The sequence below is a fragment of the Eimeria mitis genome, genomic scaffold, assembly GCF_000499745.2.
Source record: "Eimeria mitis Houghton genomic scaffold, Emh_scaff1336, whole genome shotgun sequence".
NCBI lineage: Eukaryota > Apicomplexa > Conoidasida > Eucoccidiorida > Eimeriidae > Eimeria > Eimeria mitis.
This window is the reverse complement of record NW_013568818.1, coordinates 9,740-11,674: the sequence shown is the minus strand read 5'-3', so window position 1 is coordinate 11,674 and position 1,935 is coordinate 9,740. Positions and strand designations below refer to the sequence as shown.

The following is a 1,935-nucleotide window of genomic DNA, read 5'->3' as shown; positions in this document are numbered from 1 at the left end:
TTCCCAAGCAGGTTGCTTTAACAGCTAAACAAAAATTTACTCGGTTTCTGAAATGAGGTGCTTTTGCATTTCAGGCAACGATTACTTGCTCTGACCCCGAATGTTTCAAGCTTGAAACCCAAGCACAGCAGTGCCATTACATGTCGATTGCGTCCATCATGCGCAAAGAGGACTTTGAAGCTCAAACTGGAGTGCCGCAAGGCACGAAGAAGCCTGATGGGCAAGCAGCAAAGGACCATATGCTTTTGGGATTCGATGGAGAATGTCGAAAGCCCGAAAATCTTGGTACTGAGATTCTCAACATGCTGCAGGTAAGAATCGTACCCACGATATCTACGCTTCATTTTGGATTCAAAATGAATCTGTTGCGTTTCACATACCGCTGCCATAGTGCGGTACATCAAAAAACGCCTAATAATTTAAATTTTTGTGGGATACCGAAGGCGGCTCTTTCTGCAGCCGACTGCACCTTCTTCAGGTATACATCAAGCCTGCAATGATGTTTGCATCTGTTTATGGCGCAGCATCCAAAGGACTTGGCCAAAAAACACTCCTTGGAACGTTTAACGGGCAGCGGAGGAACAATTCCACTCCAGAAGCACCACTTAGACCTTGTCTGCGACGTTGAAGATAAAGCAGAATGTAAGCCAACATCCATGGTTCTTGACTGGTTTCTTACTTAACAGTGTGCGGAATTGAACNCCTTCTTGCAAGACTCTATACGAAGCCCTCCAGCACGTCACAGAGCCGAAACCACGGGTATGTGCAGTACTACATGTGGCTGTATACCAGTTAGTGCAACAGAACCGCACAAGCAAGTATACTGGAGCATAGGCTTGTGGTTCTTTTGTAACTGTGCAGGCTCTGCCGGAACTTTTGGTCTTGACGGATATCAAAGACCTGAAGAACACGCTAGGGCTGTACAGAATTGCATTTCTTTTCGAAGGTCTCGTTCAATTCACCACCCCAGAAGGAACTAAAGTCGATGCATCCCAACACAAGCTCTCCGCACATGACGCAGATTTCATGCACAAGCACAGACATGAAGACATATCAACTACAGTGATGCTAAAACCGCAGTAAATGCTCATGCGGAAAACTCAAAATGGGAATTTAAGCCTGGAAATGAAGCATGGGGAAATTATACAGCCTGCCCCATGACCTCCAATTTAGTATATTCACAATTTTGTTTTGGCGTCAGGCTTCTTGGGGGTACGGTAAAAAAAAATTATGCCGTATCATGAGGAATGCAGGAACTCCATTCCTTCCCTCATTTTTGTTCACCTGGATGCATTGTTTTGTCTACCAAGAACTAAAATTTATATCAGTGATGCAACGCGTAGCATGGACTAGTGTAGTTTCAGCCCCTGTGCGATTCCTGGAAGCTAGTGCTTGCAAAATAGGCTAACACGGTAGTCCCTTGGGCTGGGTCGCTGAGGCCTTTTGCCATATCGCGGTTGCCTGTGGGCGGAGGATGGCGGATGGCTGCAGCAAACTGAATCTGCGCATCTGTGTAAGCCCCTCATTGTAAGGTAGCAAACAGTTAAGTACAAAATTTAATGAAAGGTTTTTTGCGCCGCACGTAATTCTCTCATCTAGCCAGTTGCGGAACAATCAGGAGGACAAACGAAGACGGGGGCATAATACTATTTATATATATAATATATATCATGCATGCTTATGCAAATATATATATCCACACACATATTTGTATGTATACATCATTTTATAANNNAGAGGAACAATAAGCAACCGATTATGCATAACAAAGTTTCAAGAAGGGTTGAGAAACAAATTTCTTGAAAGCGCAAGCGAATGCCCGTTCACTGGGTACCCTGGGGAGATTCCGTAGTCGGTCTCGTCCCCAGCGGGTTACGTGTGTCCGGTTGCCATCAAGAAACATTACTATTGTATATGCTCCAGCATAGGGTGCCG

At 44.9% G+C, this 1,935-nt stretch overlaps 1 protein-coding gene across 1 annotated transcript; it reads left to right on the top strand.

Moving 5' to 3' along the window:
• Window positions 1-140: 140 nt before the first annotated feature.
• EMH_0034900 (uncharacterized protein) lies at window positions 141-1,083 on the top strand (the record flags this gene model as incomplete). Its single annotated transcript, XM_013494922.1, has 2 exons — window positions 141-311; window positions 862-1,083. 2 exons carry the CDS (start codon window positions 141-143, stop codon window positions 1,081-1,083), a joined length of 393 nt encoding a protein of 130 aa, XP_013350376.1.
• Between the last annotated feature and the right edge of the window lie 852 nt (window positions 1,084-1,935).